The sequence below is a fragment of the Mercurialis annua genome, linkage group LG2, assembly GCF_937616625.2.
Source record: "Mercurialis annua linkage group LG2, ddMerAnnu1.2, whole genome shotgun sequence".
Taxonomy (NCBI): domain Eukaryota; kingdom Viridiplantae; phylum Streptophyta; class Magnoliopsida; order Malpighiales; family Euphorbiaceae; genus Mercurialis; species Mercurialis annua.
Window position 1 is genome coordinate 5,134,079 of NC_065571.1, and position 19,329 is coordinate 5,153,407.

A 19,329-nucleotide genomic window follows, 5' to 3' on the forward strand; every position below is an offset into this window, starting at 1 on the left:
CAATTCCAACCCCAAAACCCACCATCTCCGTCGCCGCCGAATTCTTCCATTAAAAACACCTTCTTCTAATCGTGAAACTAAAGACAATTGCTTGAATTCCTAGTTCCAACCCCAAAATCCACCATCTCCGTCGCCGCCGATTTTGAATAGATAGATGAGGACGAGGAGGAAGGTGACGACGAGATGCTTTCGCCGCACGAGTTGGTGGCTAGGCAACAGTCTTATCTGGTAGCGTGTTCAGTTTACTTAGCCAAGAGGAATCGTATTTTTCAAAAGAAACTTATGTCAAACGGTGTTATGGTTATAATTAAATTTTGATAGTAGCTGTGAGAATATTTATGCGTTTTAGGTGTATTTGTCTAAAAATCTCTTTTTTTTTTAGGGAAAAACTGTGCTTTATTAACTTAAATCAGCAATTACAAGATCATTAACGGGAAACGGAACACTTCCCTCAAAAGCACAATCTCTACGATAAAAATACCCCACTTTGCTAAACAATGGGCGACTTGGTTCCCATCTCTACGAACATGCTGAAAGCTCACGTCCCATCCATGCGATAATTTCATGCAATCATCAACTATCAACTGCACATTATCAATATTTTCTTAGAAGAATATGTTATAAATATGGATTTTCGAGGTTTCAAAATTTCAAAAGTATTTTCGGAAACAAAAACGAGTCGAGAAGATTTCGTGAGACTAATTTTCTTGCAGGCAATATTTTTCAAATTCTTGCCAAAGCATTAGATAGATTTTATATAATTTTGTCGCATTAAAGAGTACTTCTCAATTGTACAACAAATGTTATTCAATCCTGGCTCAAATCAGATGGAACTATACAATTCACAGAATGAATTTGATCTGTGAGCAATAACAATGACAAGGCCATTCACACTTTTTTTGTTATTTTTCTGTTCAATTACAGGAAGTTGATCCTGATCGAATGGTGCGTAGCAGCAAAGTCTCGAATGATTGGTAATCGAATCACAGCAAAGGCTAGAGACTTCAATTGGCAATTGCTTGCACACTGTTCAAATCAGGTTAGCCATCAGAATCCATCTCGCGGAACGGTAACGGAACTGCCTTCACTGCCCTGAACTTGCCAACATTATTTAGATGCTCATTCTCCAACCTGTTAAGAAATAATCAAGAAACTGTCAGAAACTGGAGCATAGTTCTTTAATTTTATTATATTCCTTGTTTTCAAAAGCATATTATAGTCCTTTTGAAGGAGATTGATTCTTGGGGTTATTAATTATCGCCTTATTTAATTTTGATGATAAAACTTTGATTTGTTATATTTTAATAACCATACTTTAATTTCATTTTGACATGAGATTTTCAAGCAAAAAAATGAATATGCGGTAATCGATTTTTGTTTAAAATGTATATGCAGCAATCAAATTTTACTTAAAAATGCATATGTACAAATTGGTTTTTGCTTATTTTATATGCATAAACCGACAAAATTCAATAAAAAAAACCGATTGCTACATAGCAAAAATAAGCAAAAACTAATTGTTGCACATGTATTTTTGGCCTAAAAAACTCGTTGAAATGAAGCCAAAGTTCGGTCAATTTATCAAAAAAACCAAAGTTCGGTCATTAAAATGAAACAAATTGAACTTTGATCATCAAAATAAAATAAGGCGATAGTCAAGTGACTTTGAGCATCAATTGTCCCTTTTGGTACCTAATTGAAGGTAAAGAAGGAAGATTTTGTTAGAGTATACTTGAAAGACAAGTTGATTATTTGGGACTAACCTGTAGAAATTCCAATGTCCTCGACGAATAATCTCTAAAGAAGCCAAGAAAAAGTCCAACATCCGTGTCTCTATGATACCGAAACGAAATCGCATAACAGTCTCCAACCAAACAACTCTCAGGACTATGTTAAACGCCTGTAAATTAAGAAATTCAATTTCATTCATTCTGTTAAAAGAAATTCCTGAACGGCAGCTGGACTGGAAGAGAAATAAAATTACTTACAATGGAAATGTAGTAAATGCTTTTATTCTTCAGGACCAAATCGTCTCTTAACCATTTATTTTTGGAATTTAGGTGAAATAGTCCCCAATCCTTGACAAAATCCCAATACAATTGATAAACAGTAGCTATAAAAGAAGTGACCAAGACAATGCCGAGCCATAGATGATTCTCTTGCCGAGCGTAAGTTAGCCTAGCTCCGGCCGCCACCATGGCGGAAACATATTTTCCCATATTGGCCAAATGGTTCACATCACACTCATCAAACCATCTTCTTGCACACTAATTTAAGAAAAAAAAAATTAATTTAATCAATTAGATAAAAGCATATGCACAGAAATTTGTTTTGCAAGAAATTTACGGATGATTGTTAATTGAATTATATGCCAATCAGCCCCCAAATTAACTTCTCGGTCCAATTGGTTCAATTTTATCAACAACTGTGTATAGTGCAAGATCGGGAGGGGGGGGGGGTAATTAACCAAAATTGAAGCCGATTGACCAAAATGAATAAGATTATGTATTAATGTGGCCAAAAAGTTAATTTATGGATTAATTGACTATGACCTACAAGTTTGAGGATTAAATTAACATTTAAGTCAATTGTAAATTACCTGCATTGCTCGCCAATAGTATGGCAAAAATGAAATTACATAAGCAAGCTCTCTATATAATATTCCATTACTGCAGGTTTCGAATCTGTGTGTCTTGAGACTTCCTGCCAGAAAGTAACATGTTGTGGATTCCAAGTGTCTCAGAAGCGGAATCTGTATCAAAATCAAATAATCATAAGAGACTTGCGCGAATGAACAAATGCTACAGTTCAGGGGTTTAAATAATTCAAATGGGATAAGTTATATGGGTTAAATTGTCAAAAATCACTGAGAATGACTTTTTTGAAATTATAAACTAAGTTGAAGGGTGTATTGATCCTTTTTCCTGTATGAATAAAGTCTTATGACATGAGAAATCACCTGGCTGGTAAGTTGGTCAGCCATAAAAAAGTCCACCATCAAAACCTGTAGGATTAATTCAGTTTCAGAAATGTTAAAATTTGCTCATCAGGAAAAGATCTGAAAATTGAATACGAGAATTTACAAAAATGTACCTTATAAAGTGGAGAAAAGACAATGTTACGAATAATCCGAAGGAAGCAATATCGTGTAGGACGATAAAGGAAGTCAAAGGGGCAAATCAGCAAGGCGATGAAAATCTGAGAACGTGAAAACACCAAATTTTACAAAAATAATTAATAACTGAAAAGTAATTAAAGGCGAAAAATCATTCCAGTCCATAATGTTTTGTTTTGAACTAAATAGATCCTATTTAATTGATTGAGATCAAGCAGATTCAAATTGTTTTAAAATCATACTCCAAATAGATCCAAATAATTCAAACCAGAGGTAGATTTGAAACAAATTGGATCCATTTGACTTGAAATTATAAATTTATGAATCTATTTGATTTTAAAGAATGAAATTAGATTTAAGGCCAAACTTTACAATTTTAACCTTCATATTAGGTCCGATCTTAAATTTAGACTTTAATATTTAAAGTGGTACATGCCGTTATTAGAAATTGATAAAATACACCCATAGATTTTTATTTTGACGTCTCCGTTGATGCGAACGACATATTGTATACACGCGATGTATTACTCAATTTGAATATAAATTCTTCACTTTTAATTGGAATTTAATGTTCCAAAAAAAATACAAGCTGAATCCTATGTCAATGCCACGTGTTGTCCACATCGGCACGAGTAACAGCAAAGTAAAAATCGGTTAAAAGAGGCTTCATTTGCCATTTTCTTCAATAATATTAGGTACCATATTAAAATAAATAAATCATTAAGGTTCAAATTAAAAAAGCGAGTCAAACATGATGGTCTAAATCATATATTTAGCCTAGATTTAATTAGTCCTGTCCTGTCCTGTCACATAAATATTTGGATCAAACTGAACGTTTTCTGAAAGAATAACACTAAAGATAAAATAAGAGAAAATAATAAGAGTGACTTACAAGAAGGAGAATTCCTGGAATGGCATCAACATGAGTTGGTGAAAAGCCATTAGCCCTTAAGAGAAGATGAATGACCATAGCAGAAACCACAGAGGTCATGAAAGTAGTGCAAATGAGAAATGCATCTCTGTATTTGAGGGATGTATTTGGTTGAAATTCAAAAATAAAATTGTAGTTGATCCTTGTACTTTTCCACATGAACAGATTGCATCCGTACATGAACAAATGTAGGCTTAATAACGCAAATACACTGCACAAAAATCAATCAAAAACACTAAATGTTAAGTAATTCCTTTAAGAATATCTTTATCCGTACATCATACTATTAAGAGATGATTGAATTTCCAGTTATTTTGAATAAATAGGGTATTAGTTTATTTTTTCAAATTTAAATCACTTAAGTATATGTCATCTATTTGTCGAATTTTAAATTTGATCTCATTTGATATTAACAATTTTTTATTGTCTATTTTATTAAAATTAAATGTGAATTATTTGGATGCCAGCAATTAGTGATATAATCATAACATGAAAAGCGAGAAAGAAGAGATGAGAAAAAACGACCGACCATGAAAAACATATGAAATTACAAAAAATATATAATGTGATCCACATGTGCATTATAACAGAAATTTAATTATAATGTAAATAAATATTTGGTAAGCATTATTAAAATTAAAATTAAAAACAAAATTTTTAATAATTATTCTTGACATTTTTATATTTAAAAAATATTATATAATTAATGTTACACTATTTAAAAAAAATGTCTTTATTGAAAAATTAAGGTCAAAATTTACCAAAAAATTTAACTTGTCCATCGTATGAAGGGTTGAATTTTTTTTATAATTTTCTCTACTTTTAATTATATTTTCGCAAAGATGGAAAAATTAAAATCTTTAAGATGGTTTTTTTTTTTAAAAAAAATGATCAAAACTATACCATATATTAAATTCATATTAATTGTATATTTTAAAAATTAAATTAATAAAATAGAAAATTATCCGTCATACGAGGTAGGTCCGCCCAGACACTATGTCATTTGGTCCCTTCTTTATGACCACAATAAACTTAGCTAGTGTGTATGCAATTTAAAGTTCAAATTCGGTCAATTTTTTTTAATATATAGTTTTTATGAAATAAATATTGTACGAGGACGAGTGATGTATTGTAGAATGAAAAAAAGCACCTGAAAACAGGATAGACAGTTTCCACGTAAGATCTTTCAGTACTGGGCCTAAAAATGCCCGATAAATGTGCCAATATTGCATATACACTAAACAGTGACACAAAACACCCTGTAAATAGCCCTGCAATTCACCATCACCAAATAACAATTCAATACATCAACTAAATAAGGATTAAAATTTGTAAACAAATTTCAATGTTTAGGAAAATTAAAACATCAAACTACTTTCCGTTGAAAATATATATTGTTCCGACATGTACATCAGCGTTTTTTTCATTGAAAAATAAGTTAATAACATTTTTTAAGCAACACTATTTAGTGGGCTGATGCTCATCATAGCTAGATTGCACTAACATAGTTGGAATTTCGTATGTAACATGCAATACTCATAGTCAAATGGCAATTTCAATACTTTCTTTCAATTTTTATTTTAATGATGGATAATTTGTGGAAACATATGCATCGCCACTCATTATAAAGTATTATTATAATTTAAAAAAAAAAGCAGTAAATTAAAGATGAATAATGATTTAAATAATTACCAACAAAAAAAGTAACCATGTGAGACTCCTTGTGCTGCTGAGGTCTAAGGAACTTCATGGCTTTTTTCCTGTCATTGTTGGCGAAGTGCTTTGTGAATATGGACTCCACTTCATCCATTAGTCTAACAACCTTACCAATCAAATCTTATTATTATTTTAAATAATTCACATTTATAATGCTTCCTAATTACCCCATTATTTTATTAATCCCACTAATTAATGCTCCTCCATATGTAATTACAGATTTATTTAGTAATAATAAATTCGAAACCATGAGAAGAAAAGGAAAATTTTAATCATAAGAAATTGCAAAAGGTATGGTTAGTGACATTTTCATACACAAATTTTAATTTAGACATTGTTTAGTGTTTAGTGGGTGCATCTCGCAGGTGAATCACGAAAACAAAGATTATGTGCATCGACAAGCACCATCATATGAGTGGCGGAGTCAATTTTTTAAATATATATAAAATAGATAAAAGTATTATATATATTATTTTTTTTAAAATGAAGAATTTAAGATGAATAAATTTATATGGGGAGTAATATGTATTTTTACCTTGTCAGAGCTAATAAAATGGGATCTCTTCACTGCCCTTAGGTAACTAGCTGATGCTTGTTGGTTTGCCACCTGTTTGTATAGAAGATAAAATACCAATTTATTTTATTACTGAAAAATAAAATAAAGAAAAACATAGAGGCATATTACGTTATATTTTCAATTTTACGATCATTAAATTTTTAGTTTATTTATTTTTGGCGCATAAATAAAATTTATGGATTGCTATAATTTGGTCTGAAATTATTTAAAAAATCGCGTTATTTGTAATTTTAAAGTTTAATGTTTTAAATTCAAATAAATTAAATTTAGTGATTCTGAATATTTAATATTCTTTAAATTACGTACCTTGTCAAATTTTTTCAGGATTTTCGTGAAAGCCACCATGTTCAACGAGCTGCATGCATTTCCAATAGCATAAAGATTAGAATATGATTAATTCCGAAAGCAATATCATAAATGGAAACTTTAATAATTACTACAATCAATTTGATTGAATGTAAAATCAATTGATGTAAAAGCCTTAAGTTTTATCTATGTTTATATCTAATTCAAGTAACTTAATTAAGAAGCAATATTACTCTCCACTACTAATTCAAGGTATAAAAATTTTCTGAATCACTAAACTTCCTAGTACTTAGACACTAAAGTTCAAATTTATAAGCAAATTTCCTAGTACTTTCTCGCCAAAATAGTCTAATGAAGTAACAAAAAATAATTTTGCACTAGATTGAAAATTTTATAACTGTAAAAAATTAATTTCCATTATTAATATTAGGGACGTGAAAAGATTCGGTTATCATATAGATTCAATTTAATTAATATAAAATCACTAAGAAACTTCTCCTTGTAATTTTGAAGTCGAGTATTGAAACAACTTATAGTTCTTTAACTAAAATAAAAAAAATACGAAAGTTTAGTATCTCCGAAAAATTCAGAAAGTCCTGTTAAAAATAAATAAATAAACCTGTAAGTTTTGAGAAGGCCAAGACCGCGATAGAGCTCAACAAAAGCACCACGAATCATCTTCTCAGCACATTGAATTTTTTTACGGTTAATAAAATCCGCCGGACCTTCTTTTTTCGGGTTATTAACTAAATCTTCCCAAAGCATTGATGTAATTGCTGAGATTGTTTTTGTTGGAGTTGTTGCTGGAATGTCAATCCTCATTGCCATTTTAGGTTTGCCTTTCTTGGTTTTGGATCTTGTTGTTGAGTTTATAAAATTGATACCATTTTTCTCGAGTGCTGCTATTACTTCGTCTGTCTCTGAGCTTTCTTCTGAATTTTCATTTGATTCTATTGTAGTCTCTGCATTAGTTTGTTTCATTTAATTAGTCATATAATATATACAGTAAACCCTCTAATAGTTAATATTTAATAATTTAATAATTTAATAATTCTAATAATTAATAAAAAAAATAAAGGAATTAACTTTGTTCCACGTCGGATAATTAATAATTTTATTATTTAATAAAATTTGAAATATATTCTATATAAATATTAATTATTAGAGAGATTTTTATAAATAAATATATAATAATGGGACAACATTAATCTTGATCAGTAAGGTGGAAACTAAATACCATCAAATTGTGATTTTTTTGTTCATTTGAAAAAATTTCAAGAAAAATTATTAGATGAGCAAGTAGAGCATCCTTAGTTTAAAAAATATTAAAAATTATTTTACCTTATAAATATAACTTTTTGATAATTATTCTTTGATTTATTATCAGATTAATATTTTTTAAACTTAATATAAAGTTATTTCTTTTGGATTAAATGATTGTAAAATATATTTAGTTGGTTTTTTTATAATACTAGTTTCGCATTACGTGCTATGCACATGGCTCGTAACGTAACTCGTCAATGTACATATTAGTAAATTTATTATAATTATATCAATTTTTTATTTATAATTAATATTAAATTAGTTAAGAATTTTTGTAAAAATAAATATAATATATTCGGTTATTAAATTTTTTTCATACTGAATTTATTCTTCTTTTGATTTTATAATAACCATAATTAAATAATTAACTTAATTTTATTAATAATATCTTTAAAAATAATAAGATAGAAATTTAAATAATAATATATTGACCAAATACAGTATTTTAATTTTGTAGTTAAATCAAACTAAAAGATAGGTATTCCTATTAATTTGGAGACAATTTAGCTATTTTTTACATACTAAAAACTAAATTGGAGATAATTTAGCTACCTATTCTAATTAGGACTTTAATTACAATAGTGATTAATTAAATAACTAATTAGTTAATGACTATAAAATCTTTATTTAGTAATAAATTGAAAAGGATTATTCAGTAAATTTGCCTGTCCCTCCCCATCCGTGCTTTTATATATAGTATAGATATAGATAATATTAATATTAAATCTTCGAATGCAGATGTTTTAAAATATGTTTTATAGTTTTTATAATTTTTCAAATTCAATAAAATTAATAAAATTAATAATTAATAAATTTTTGATCAATCATGTATATTAATTATTAGAAGGTCGACTGTATGTTCATGCAGAAAGTAACTAAAAAAATTTATTGGTCTAATTGATGCAAAAAATTACATCTTTTTTACTTTTCTATAAATCTAACCAAAACTTTTTATTTGGATATGTTTACCCCAAATTTAAAACTTGACAGTTATTATATATAGATTAATATCAAAAATTGATTAATTGACATGGGACACATGAAATATTAAAAATTTGACTCTTAGAAATCATATGTGTACAATTTTAAAAATTATAAATATGATTTTTCTTTTAGATTATAGTTGAAAATTAAGTTCGCAACATTCTGAGTTAGTATTATCCAAAAGTATGACGAATCAAGTTAAAATTTTGATGACCCATGAATTATAATTTATAGCTACAATACAATAGTATAAATGTTGCGCAACATTTTGAAAAGGTCGTGGTTCAATTTTTTTATAAGCATTCTTCCTCTCAATCATATAAAAAAAAGTTAAAATTTCATTGCAATTAGCTTAATTAATTATAATAAATAAATATTTATTTTGTACCACTTTCTGAAAATGGTAGAAACTAAAAAATTTGTGTGTGAAAACAGTCTCACAAATATTAGAAATCCAAGGAAAGATTGTCGACGTTTTTTACAGAGAGCAAGAAAACTAGTGTAAGCACAATTCATTAATTTTTGTTTAAGTTGCTGTACGCAAAAGTAATCATAATTCATCACCGTCGCATTTAGGCTTTATCTGTATTACTATTATCAACTTAATTCATCTGTACAACTCCAACAAAATTAACGTCATCTATCCACTTAAGAGTCTTTTAGACACAAAATCAAAATCTAAAAGCAAATTTTCCCTTTTTTTTAAAGTGACTTTTAAATAACGGTGTCAAGTAAATAAAAAAAAGGACAATTTGGTCCTTAAAAATTGACTGAAAATTGGAAATCTTATTACTTTTACAAATTAATGCAATATTTTTATTATAACATTTAATATATAATTTTTAAAAAAATAAAGTAATATACTATTCATATAATTAAAAATTAAAAATAGAGTTATGTTTTCTATATTTTAATTTTATAATCAATTTAAATACACAATATTGAGGCGTTTGATATTTATCAGTAATTCAAAAAATAGTTCAATAGACATGTATATAAATATTATTTTTATACAATAATTAAAAAAATCAATACAACTAATTTTTATAATTCGAAGAACTTAAAATTAATAAAGATAAAATTTGTTAATTGATTATATATAGAAAAAAAAATTAATTATATTATTATTATCAAAATTTCTTTAATATTATTATGTAAAAGCTTAGGTTATTATAACAACATACAAATGTGAATTAGGTAAAAAAAAAAACAATAGTTGACATTAATTAGCTTTGTCGTCAATAAATATTTTTTATTTTTTATGTATATAATCGATTTATAAATTTTTAAAAAATTAAAAATTCTTATCACCATCTTCACTAATTTCACATACTTTATTTTTTCAAAGTTGTGTATTTAAGTTAATTATAAAGTAAAATATAAAAAGAAAAACATAACTCTATTTTTAATTTTTTTATTATATGAATATCATAATTTAATATTATATTTTAATACATTATATAACAAGGTTTTTTTGGATAAATGCAAGGTTTTTAATTTATTAAATTTTTAATAAAAAAATTGGATTACTTTGTAAAAATAATCATTTTTAAAAGTTTAAAGACCAAATTGTTTTTTTTTTTTGTTTTACACTGTCACTGGTGGTGGAGGGTTTGTTATGGAATTTTAGAAACAATTAAATTTATTTTGTACCAAACTTTATCATAGGATTTAATATGTTCATTATATGAAAAGTTTGTTCTTTTTTAATAGTTTTCCATTAATTTTATTAGTTATAGCTTTTAGAAATCATATCAACCTAATGAGCCTATTAATTTAAGTTTAAATATTTAAACAATAAAACTATTATATTTACCCACTTATATCTGATGCATGATATATATATATATATATATATATATATATATATATATATATATATATATATATATATATATATATATATATATATATATATATATATATATATATATAGGGGTGGATCTAGAAAGAAGTTATGGTGGGCAGTTGCCCATTTTATTTTTAAATTCTCTAAAAAATATGAATGTATATATTAGTAGTATAGTTTTTCGACCTTAAAATTTATAGCACTGATCACTTTTAATTTTTTATATTATTCATGTTATAAATTTCCGGTACAATCTTGTCCATTTTATACAAATTTTTTGGATCTGCCAATATATATATATATTATAAGTCAATGTTTGGATTTTGGACCGACAGATAGGATTTCCACAAAAATCAGCATGCATTTCGGACATGAATTGAAACAAGACGAAATAGAATCAACACATTCATGCCTGATATTACCATATTACCCTCAATCCTCACTTCTTTTGACTAAAAAGCCTACGTAATTGACATTATATGTCACTTATATAAGTTCATGACCTAAAATTTTTTAAAGTGTAATTATATTTTTAGCAATAATAACATATAAATAAATAAATAAATAGTAGGAGTAAAGAAGCTCACCGGAATAGCTAGAATTCCGGGGAGAAGATGACCAAGAAGGAGGGGTATTGGGCTTCCGGCGGCGGTTGCTGAGAATTTGCTTAATATTTAACATAATGTCAAGCTGCTTGTTAAGAAGCTCTCCTCTATCAAGCAACTCAGTTTCTCTAGCCTTGTAAAACTGGTTTACTTTGTTTAGTTCTTCATCAAGTTTCTCAAAAAATATCCTCACCTATATATATATATATACATAAATAAATATATGATGAGTTAAAAAATGATACTGATACGTACAATTTTATGTATTTCTATACTACCAAATTTTATTCTTTATTTCGCGTAATTTTTTTTTTAGTGTTTTTTTTGAGACCATTACTTTTATTTTTATTTCAGATCAGGATATTCAACCCTTTCAAATAATTTGGAGTTGACGTGAAAATCAGACTGTACCTTGATCTATAAATTGTATCATTTCAACTCTTACTATGTCAACTTCAAGTCATTTGAAATGGTTAAGTACCTCGATTTGAAACAATAATATAATTACTAGTCCTGAAAAGATATAATTTGAAATTATGGAGCCAATTTGAAATAAAATATAAATATTGATACTACTTTGGCAAATAACCCGCAATGGACGTTATAAATAGTAGCAAAATTAAAAAATATAGAAAAAAATGAGAGAGACAAAACGGTTGATTGATGATTTAAAAAAATAAAAAAAACAATTAAAGAAATAATAATAATAATCGGAAGCACCCGTTATAGGAAGATAAAGGGCCAGTCGCCAACTCTACCTTTAAAAGATAAATAATTTTAAAAATATATGATAATAAATTAAAACAATCGGGGATGCTGATTACAGACGGTGACATGAGGCGGCCGTCCATCCTATCTCTTTAATTCCGCTCCAAACCGAGTTAAGAAAAAAAGAAATGAAGTACCTCATCTTCCTCAGAGAACAACTGAACAAGCTCAGTTTGATACACTTCTTCATCATCTCCATCTTCCATAATTTTTCTTCTCACCTATACCAACAAAATTAAAAATCAATATACATACAATATATAAGTACAACAATACAACAATACATATATTTTCCCCCATTAATTTGTCCTTTTCATGAATCTTTTTAGGGTATGGGTCCTTTATTTTTTTCTCTGTTTAACTATTCACGATACTTTCGTGATATTTAGCATCCATATATAACCGTTTTCCTTACTTTCGTGTGAGACTGAAAAATAAAATACAAATATGTAATTATCAAGTAACTGAAATAAAAAATATATATAATATAGAGAATATATATTTTATTATCCCAAAAATGAGGAACTATGCCTGCTCCAATTTTACAATATTTCCATAATTTCTGACACTATACACAAACAATAACTACATCCATTTACCACACACTACCACTAATTTCAAATGATGTCCATTCCAACTTAGGGTTTATAATTAATTTAAAAATAAATGAACTTTTTGTTTTATATATTGTCATATTTAATTTTATATATAACTTAAAAGGATAAAATTATTAGTTTATATTATATATATGGTATCCGTTTAATTTCTAATTAGGACATAAAGATGTTAATCGTGTCCAAAGTTAATTGCCTTCTCCATTTACTAATTTGGATTTTATTGTTAACTGTCACTTTTAACGGTCATGGACAAAATGTCACTTTGAAAATGAACATGCGGTGAAAGATTGTGGCCCACGAATCAACGGTGATGATTGATAATATAGTTAATTTATCCAAGAAAAATAATTAGTTCTTGAATGAAAAAAAAAAAAATCAAAGATTTTGTAAAGAAAGATAGTGAAGTATATACATACTGGAATTCTTAACTAAACTCGTTCCATATTTTGTTCATGAACTCAACTAATCACAAGTTAAAAAATTAACTGGATAAAAAAAAACAAGTTAAAAAATTAAAAGTTAGCGACAACTATATAATAAATTTTAAATTTAATTAATTAAACTGGTAAATAATATATGAAACGGTCTAGATAAAAATATATACATATGCACGTAAGCACTGACGGAAAAAAGTCAGGTGCATTATGCATATCACCTAAACTTCAGGAGAACAAAAGTACACTGTGCACTACAATAGATATATAGGCGAACCGGAGTAATTTATCGGAATCTCGAAATGTAAGACTCGATTTTTATCTCCTTAACTATAAGTTTGTTAACTTGTTACAGTCATGATATGAGTACATTTAAATTTTTCGCCTGAAATGATGTTACTTTGCTCTCACGTTAATTATATACTAGTATATGAAGAGCTCTGAATTTGAACTAATTGAGATTAACATTTCAAAAAGGCGAGGATGAAAGTGTTAAAATGTGAAGTTAAAGTACCTGAATGATCTCAGTAATTTTGTTACTGGAGTTGAATAATTTGTTGAAGGCGAAAAACCGAATCGAATCGAAAATGGAACGACCAAACTCGTGATCAATTTGAGGAAGTAGTTTTGGTATTTTTGAAATCTTAATTTTCTTAATCTGTTTTTTGAGTTGCCAATAGTTAACAAAAGCTTCCTTCCATTCTGGAATGAGTTGAGCTTCGAGTTCTTTTGAGAATTTCACCATTTTTCTTCTCTCTAACTCAGAGAAAAAGAAACTGAGTCAGAAACGAGTCAGAGAGAGATAGAGAGGGCTAGAGATGTTAAAAGAAAGGTTTGTAATATATATAATGAGAAATGAGTGAGAAAAGGCAGAGAGAGACGTGAGGAGAAATGAAGAAGCAAGAGTTGCTTGTTACTGATGGCTTCTTTTGTTGGGATTTTCTTTTTCACAAAAAAAAAAGAAATTAACTAATTTTTTTATTTAAATAGTAATATATTTCTACCATTAAATTATAGTATTTACAATTCCTTTTGTTAATGTTTGACCTTTTTTTATAATTTGCTAAAAGGAATAAGTATTAAACTCCCTTCATCTCATTTAAAAAGTCTTATTATCTTTTTTATATCCTATTTAAAAGTTTTATTGTACCTTTTTGATATAATTTTCCTCTTTTATATTTATTTTATCTCAATGGTCAAACATATTTTATAACACATTTGATGACATGTGTAATTTCAAAATACAATTAATAATAGCAAAAAAAAGGGCTAATAATCACCCACGGCCCCTGACTTTAGGGGTATCTTACGCTAAACCCCCTGATCTAAAAAAAGCTGCCGTAAACCCCCTAAACTTTACCTAATGATCAGCTAAACCCCTTTTACCCTAAAACCGCCCCAAAAAACCGCCCCAAGCTCTTTATTTTTTCAAAAATACCTAAAATACCCCTAAGGTCAATAACAAAAACCAAACCAACCTAATCTAACCAAATCTAAAATCATTCACCTAACCAAATCAGATATAAACCATCCAAATGATACTTAAATCACCAATCAACTCAATTAAATCAAACCATCCAACCGAAACTTTCACCCGCCGCCGCCGGTTTTTTCCGGCCACCACCGTCCATTGCCGGAAAAAAAATTATCCAAATAATAACTCCTTTAATTTTAAAAAATAATAATTATTATTTTTAATTTAAATTTTTTTTTTAAAATTAATTTAAACCCACCGCGGTGGGTCTGCTCACCGGAGAGCAGACCCACCACGGTGGGTCTGCTGTGCAGCAGACCCACCGGCCGGTGGGTCTGCTCTGTGCAGCAGACCCACCGGCGTGGGTCTGCTCTGTGCAGCAGACCCACCGGCCGGTGGGTCTGCTCTGTGCAGCAGACCCACCGGCGTGGGTCTGCTCTGTGCAGCAGACCCACCGGCGTGGGTCTGCTGCAAAGAGCAGACCCACCACGGGTCTGCTCTTTGAAGCAGACCCACGGTGGGTCTGCTATTTGCAGCAGACCCACCGGCGCCGGTGGGTCTGCTGCAAAGAGGATGAACGGCGTTGTTCATCCTTTTGGGAATGAACGGACCGCTTCATCCCGTTGGGGATGAACAGATCTGTTCATCCTCTTGGGGATGAACAGATCTGTTCATCCCCAAGAAGATGAACAGATGGTTCATCCTTAAAGAGGATGAACCCAGATGTTCATCCTCTTTGAGGATGAACGGTTTCAATGATGGCTGGAGTATATGGTGGTCGGTATACGCGGTGGTGGCGGAAAAAAAATTATGATTTGGATTACTTAAGAGTTTTAATTAGATTAAAATTAAATTAATTAGAGTTTTAATTAGACTAAAATGAAATTAGTTATGATTAATCAAATTAAATAGATGAAATTAAGAAATTCACTCTCCAAGGGACTTTTTTGATACGAAAAAGCAAGTTTTGGGTTTGTTTGTACCAAAAGCGGCGAGAATGACTGATTTGATATTTCGTGCCAAGTTGAGGGGGTGAATTGATCCTTTGTTCGATTATTAACTATACTTATGTTATTCAACAAATTGGTTATGGATTTAGTTGTTTTAACAGCAGTTCAGGTTATTCGAAACCACCTATATCGCTCTCCCAAGTCGCTACAGACAAAAACGCAGACAACACAACTAATAGGCAAATCACTCACTCTCGTGCTATAATCAACCTAATTAACTAATCAAATGGCGTTTATTAAGCAAACCCTAAGAACACGTATTCATCAATTCACTCTCGCGTAATTAATTCTCACGTTAGTTATGGTCTATCTCAATTTAGCTCTCTCGAGTCAAAACCAAAACACAAGGCAATACTCTAGTTGATCAGATTAAACTAAGCATTAAGAACACAATTAACATGCAATTTGAACAATAATTCATAAACCAAATTCAATTAAATAAGCAAAATTCAGTTAATAATCCCAAATTAAGGGTTTAGCTACTCACTATCAAAGATAGCCTAGCAATAAAATCAATGACATTCATAATGGAAAAGATACAATGATATAGATCTCTCTGAAATAATTGTACTTTAGACGCAATAAATCCCACAATAATATTGAAGAATAATCAAGAAAATTCAATAAAAATGATGAACAAAACTCAAAATAAGCTAATCTATTATTTAGCTCTAATACAATAGTAAGCCAATCCTAATTATGATGTAAAAAGTGCTATTTATATGTTTCCGCATCAGCTACTGACTTTAGATAGAGTTTTAATGAAACCCCAGAAGCGCCCTTGAATTTGGTGGAGATCGGTGACATGTCGGGGCATTTTTGTCCAATTTTCGTGAATTTTTTCCGTCTCGTGCGCCCGCATACATGTCTCGTGCGCCCGCATACACTGCTTCTGCTGCACACCATCAATTTCAAAATGTCATAACTCGATGTAGAAACGTCGGAATGAGTCGATTCTTGATTCTATGGAAAAATTAGGATGTCTAATTTATTTCTTATGAAGAACACAAAGTCAATTGAAGTCTCTAAGTATTCCAAAATCTTCAATCAATAAAGAGGAGTCAATTTCACAAGTAGAAACTTGTGCTCTCAGCGCCTATTTTCATCGGATCTTCGTACAACTTTCCCCTAAACTTCAATTATGATCCCAATGGCTTCCAAATGACTTGAATATCATGAAAAACTCTCATATTATGCCTGAAATACTCAAACACAAAAATGAGTACAAAGAAGCTCAAAACCAACGTCAAATGCACAATATATGACATATAAAACACACAGAATATAGGAGTATTTCTACTTCTATCACATAATTGTTCTAGTTTCAAGTAATGGCCTATATCTCGCTAAATTTCACTCGCTCAAAAGATCAAAGTGTATACAAAAAGCGCATGTCAAGTCACCATATGCTTGCTCAAAGTACGGACTCCACTATTTAGTTCGAGAGAATATTCATATGGATTAGTATTCTTGAGTTAATTTCCAAATTTTAGTTTGTTCTCCAAGTGTTCATCATTTAATAGAGGAATTTTTTTAGTGTTGAAGTTTCATTATCCATTTATTATTTATGTTCTTCATTGATACTTCTAATGTAATTTATTTCTACACTATGTTTTGTTCTTACTTCTATTTAATTAGTTTATCATGTTAGTTATGAATAACTAAATCCCTAATTTATGGGTTGTTGATGATTTTCATGTTGTGTTGATTAAATGATTAGAGTTAATATATAAGGTTTATGGTGTTTATTGGGCTTAATGCTTAGATAAAAGTGATCTCTTAATTTAAGTTTATTTGTTTGATTAATTGAACGAGAGTTAGTTAATTAAACGGACGTAGTTAAACACAAACCTAGGGTTTAATCACGCGAGAGCGGTTTAGGATTTAGGTGGTTGTTAAGTTTATGGATTAATCGGGTTTGATTAGTACTGTCGAAATCTAATTACGCGAGAGTAATTTAGATTTTGATATATTAATCAAGTGTTGTTTCTTTCAATTTGAGACTCGAGAGAGCGGAATGATTAATTTACGGTCCCATTGGCTAGAGATCTGAAGAATTTTATGTGATAGTCTAAGAATGTACTCAGGGAATATTCCAAAAGAAGAAATATAAATTAGTGAAAGGTAAATTTGGGTGGGAAAGCACTTAATAGCATTAGCTACAATAATAAGTGGTTTGCTTATTGCTAACTCATCTTCCACAATCAATAGTCACTGCTAACAGTATCCCTCTAGTAGCCTTCACTATAGAAGATAAAATTTAAAGGGTAAGATAATAATCTTAACTTTTTTTGACAAAATATAGTTTTCTATCCAACAATTAAAGTTGTTTGCTATATATAGCTTATACTATTATTGTTTTTTTCAATTTGATCCATTATTTTTTTTATCTTTTTTATCATATTTATTTTTAGATATATAATTATCAGTAAGTTACCGATGAGCTACAACTCAAACAGTATGCGTTGAATAGCATTCTGTTAAATTGTAGGTTTTATTCCTCCTACAAACATTTCTCTCTTTATATCATTTTTTTTTTCATAGACGTGGCTTTTAATATATCAATTGAAAAAATATTTTAACTTGTACATTGTTAATTAACGGAGAATGCACAATAGCTTTTAAGTAAAAAAAATAATACTAAGATACAAAAAGTAAATAAAAGATATATTTTTAGAAAAAAATATTGAAAAAGGATAAAATACAAGGACTGTGTTTTAAAAATGAAATTAAATAAATTATAGAGTACAAAACCTTTACAATTTAATTAGTAAAATTCAAGCCGAATGAACAAATCCTAATTGAGACCATAAATAGTGGTGGTCCGTTTTTTTTGTTTTTTTCCATCTAGTTTTCAGGGCCCCGATTAATTCGGATTTGATCCGTGTCGCGCACCTAACATACATTCATAAAATTCGAATCTAAAACCTTACTTAAGCGATACAAGCGACTTATCATCGGAACCAAGTCTATTGGTGTAGTGGTGGCTCTTTAGGTGCAATGAAACACGCGTATAGATTCCTTGCCAGAAGAATATACACATCACTTGCCAACTCGGAAGGATCTAAATATATGTAAATAATTTGAAGGCCTGTACAGAAGTTGTAATGCACAGTTGAAAACACTAGTTTTATTAGTGGGATCTGCTCACTAATATTTATATAATTAACTGTGCCGCCAAACCCATTAACGATTCTCTTTTATATTTAGTGTTGCATGACGTTTCAACAATCCTTCTTTTAGATCCTTGTTACATAACACAGATTCATTCTAAATTAATCGTATATATGTAAATAAAATTATACTTTAGTTTAAATTTTATAAAAATCAAAATAAAATTCTTATATTTACTGCATATATGCAATATTTCAATAATAAAATGTTAATATAATTTAAGAAATAAAATATGCATTAAAATAATAGAATTTAAGGTCGAAAAAAATTGAATGTATATTTTCAAGGTTATTTATTGATCACATTCTTATTTGATAAGTTGAATTTTTTTTTTAAATTGTATAATAACTGGACCACTTATATACACTTACTGGGATTAATAATTAATTTAAAGAACTGAGTGTTTAATTATCTTGTATTGCTATTAAACTAAGACTAGGATATCA

General features: G+C 29.0%; 1 protein-coding gene across 1 annotated transcript; it reads right to left on the reverse strand.

The window, feature by feature from the left end:
- Positions 1–751: 751 nt before the first annotated feature.
- LOC126669298 (phosphate transporter PHO1) lies at positions 752–14,059 on the reverse strand. The gene is made up of 15 exons (XM_050362739.2): positions 13,740–14,059; positions 12,312–12,395; positions 11,389–11,599; positions 7,265–7,607; positions 6,646–6,694; positions 6,298–6,369; positions 5,739–5,868; positions 5,197–5,317; positions 4,008–4,257; positions 3,094–3,198; positions 2,960–3,004; positions 2,600–2,752; positions 1,989–2,267; positions 1,764–1,900; positions 752–1,131 (listed from the first exon to the last, which is right to left on the reverse strand). The coding sequence occupies exons 1-15, from the start codon at positions 13,968–13,970 to the stop codon at positions 1,041–1,043; spliced, it is 2,301 nt and encodes a 766-aa protein (XP_050218696.1). The 5' UTR covers positions 13,971–14,059; the 3' UTR covers positions 752–1,040.
- Positions 14,060–19,329: the final 5,270 nt, after the last annotated feature.

Coding starts and splice junctions, on each gene's coding strand:
- LOC126669298 (XM_050362739.2), bottom strand. CDS start 13,970: ATGGTGAAATTCTCAAAAGAACTCGAAGCTCAACTCATTCCAGAATGG. Junction 4,258..5,196: donor ACTGTCTATCCTGTTTTCAG/GTGCTTTTTTTC, acceptor ATTTTTGTGCAG/TGTATTTGCGTTATTAAGCC. Junction 2,268..2,599: donor ACTATTGGCGAGCAATGCAG/GTAATTTACAAT, acceptor TTCTTAAATTAG/TGTGCAAGAAGATGGTTTGA.